The following is a 2,936-nucleotide window of genomic DNA, read 5'->3' on the forward strand; positions in this document are numbered from 1 at the left end:
ATATGAAAATGTGAATGGTTTAAAGTTAGTTTTATGCAAAATACAAAATGATCTAAAGAGACAATCAGACTAGGGTAAGCATTGGAACCGAATACCCATTTTTCCACACCGACACCGTTTTGTAATCGGAATTGTTTAAGTTTCGGCGTTGTTTCTAAATTGTGGAACCTATCAAAAATGGTATTTGTTTCGGTTCTTAACTTTTTGGACTCTGGTATCCCACGACCGGTATCTATGTTATTTTTAATACATCTCTATCTTATTTGGTGCCTCGTGAGGATGGTGAACATCATACCCCACTTCTTTGTGGGGGCGTGAAAGTTAAAATGGGAGAGCATGTAGTGTGTGTACCTTTCAACCTTATAAGAGAGGTGGCTCAATCAATTTGAAGGTTTTAAGCAAACAAAAATATTAGGGTCTCTCGTTTTTATAACTTAAACCAAATCCCAAACTATTTCTTAATGCGAGTCGGCTAATCACTTATATAAACATGAAGTTTGCTGAAGTTTTGATCTCCCGGCCGATGTGGGACTCAAAGGTAGAGATATGAAGTAAGATGATGGTCGAGCTTATATAAGAGAGAAGAGTTGGTTGAGTTTTATCCATGAGTGATGTAGGATATGTTTAAGTAGCTTTCAAAATAAAATGAATGAAAGTTCTTAATGTCTCAGCTAATCGCTTATATAAACATGAAGTTTGCTGAAATTTTGATCTCCCAGTCGATGTGGGACTCAAAGGTAGAGTTAATATGAAGCAAGCTTATATAAACATGAAGTTTGCTAAAATTTTGATCTCCCGGCCGATGTGGGACTCAAATGTAGAGTTAATATGAAGCAAGATGATGGTTGAGCTTATATAAGAGATGAGAGTTGGCTGAGTTTCATCCATGAGAGATGTGGGATATGTTTAAGTAGCTTCCAAAATAATATGAATGAAAGGTAAGCATTTGAACTTGAGACCTTTAGTTTGATAAACCATCACTTTTACTATCAGGTCAAGCTCCAACTTGTCTTTGTAATCCAATAAATACGTATATATACACATATATAATTAACAAAATAAGCTTTATAATTGGGGGTCTTAAGCCTTTGTTTTGTTTTACAAATGATAGAGCTGACACTGCTTTATAATGTTCAATGTTTAGCAAAGACAAGACACTAGACCTTTTTATTTCACAAACAACAATGCACTGGACTCATTAAGCTTTTATGTTTTGAGCTAGACTTACCGGACGATTTGATATTTATGTTATGTGACTTCCGTAATGGTTGTTTTATAAATTATAATGTAAATAATAATTTTAACGAGATGGGATGTAATTATTATTTTATATGAATTCGTAACTGCTTCCGGAACCGTCAGAATTGGTTTCTGTTTCGAGTACCCGGTTTCAAAAAAACATGTTAAACTTTTTATTTGAAAATAAATGGGCTAATGGCATAAAAACCCTCATATTTGCACAAAATTGACGGATTTGCCCAAAGTTCAAATTTAGGTCCGTATTTGCCTCAAACTTGCATTTAATTTGTCGTTTTTGCCAAGTAGCTGGTTTCCCTTTAATCAACCAGTTACCACTTGCTTAGGTGGAAGATATGTGGCAATTATCATTTAAAAACCCATTCACAGACATCGTCGTGTGCAATTGATCCCTTCGACCCCCACAGTTAGTCACAAAGCTACAACGGAAAAATGACAACTTCGTCGTCAAGATCAAGCTTCAATGGTGGTACAAGAATGAGGAACAAGAGGGTAATAAGATGCGACTGTGGTGATGTTTGTGGTGTATCAATCTCACGAACACCTGATAACCCAGGAAGAAAATTTTGGGGCTGCCCTAATTATCAGGTAAAAATCTATTTATTTTTGTACTAATTTCTCCCTAAAATTTTAGGGTTGCTCTAACTTCCTAAAGAAGAACGTATGTAATAAAACCCTATTTTTTTGTTGTAGGTGGAAGGAGGTAACTGTGGTTTTTTCAAATGGGCGGATGAAGAACTATGTCAAAATATGGAGATGTGTCATACAGAGGAGATCAAGCCATTGTTAGAATTGATCATAGGGTTATTAGTGGTTATATCGTTGATGTTAGCAATAGTGGTTATTAAAATGTAATTTTGTTGGTTTTTCCTGTATTAGTAATATATTAAGGGCAATGAAGAATTGTTACATCTTTGTAATGTTTTTTTTTAACGGCTGAATGTTACATGTTTGCAATGTATTAAGGGTATCAATGGTAATGTTATTAACGGTAGTTAATTGTTATCTCATGTATATGTTGCATGAATGGAAGTACATTGCATAAAAGGAAGGCTAATGAATGGAAGTACAATGAAAGTACATTAGTTAGATTCACAGTGAAAGTAAACTTTGCATGAATGGAATTGCACTAACTTGCATAAAAGGAATTGCACTAATGAAATGAAGAATTGTTACATCTTTGTAATGTTTTTTTAGAACGGATGAATGTTACATGTTTGTAATGTATTAAGGGTATTAATGGCAATGTTATTAACGGTAGTTAATTGCTATCTCATGTATATGTTGCATGAATGGAAGTACATTGCATAAAAGGAAGGGCTAATGAATGGAAGTATAATGAAAGTACATTAGTTACATTCACAATGAAAGTAAACTTTGCATGAATGGAATTGCACTAACTTGCATAAAAGGAATTGCACTAATGAAAGTACATTGTTAATGCTTAACATTTACTAGAAAATAAAATAAAAACATCATGGTTACCATAATAGGGGGCATCCATTATAAACCTTAATATAAAGCATCAATTACATAAGTTTTACTAGCATGTAGCAGCCACCATTTTGTATACCAAAACATGTACCCAAAAGCCTAAAAAATATCCAAAAAAGGCAAACCATAAACAAATGGATGTATGCTGCAAGTAGTGGGTGTATATCAAAAAATAACCAAAAAGG

The 2,936-nt window shown here is 33.8% G+C and overlaps 1 protein-coding gene across 1 annotated transcript; it reads left to right on the forward strand.

The window, feature by feature from the left end:
* Positions 1 to 1,689: 1,689 nt before the first annotated feature.
* On the forward strand, positions 1,690 to 2,112 carry LOC145076118 (uncharacterized). Its single transcript, XM_079022109.1, has 2 exons — positions 1,690 to 1,845; positions 1,951 to 2,112. The coding sequence occupies exons 1-2, from the start codon at positions 1,690 to 1,692 to the stop codon at positions 2,110 to 2,112; spliced, it is 318 nt and encodes a 105-aa protein (XP_078878235.1).
* The last annotated feature ends 824 nt before the right edge of the window (positions 2,113 to 2,936 follow it).

This window comes from Lactuca serriola, chromosome 9, assembly GCF_051521515.1.
Source record: "Lactuca serriola cultivar US96UC23 chromosome 9, Lser_US96UC23_V15, whole genome shotgun sequence".
Lineage (NCBI taxonomy): Eukaryota > Viridiplantae > Streptophyta > Magnoliopsida > Asterales > Asteraceae > Lactuca > Lactuca serriola.

What these genes read in the sequence shown, in the direction of transcription:
- LOC145076118 (XM_079022109.1), top strand. Translation starts at nt 1,690, where the DNA reads ATGACAACTTCGTCGTCAAGATCAAGCTTCAATGGTGGTACAAGAATG. An exon ending in GGGGCTGCCCTAATTATCAG is followed by an intron (nt 1,846 to 1,950) that starts GTAAAAATCTAT and finishes TTTTTGTTGTAG; the next exon opens with GTGGAAGGAGGTAACTGTGG.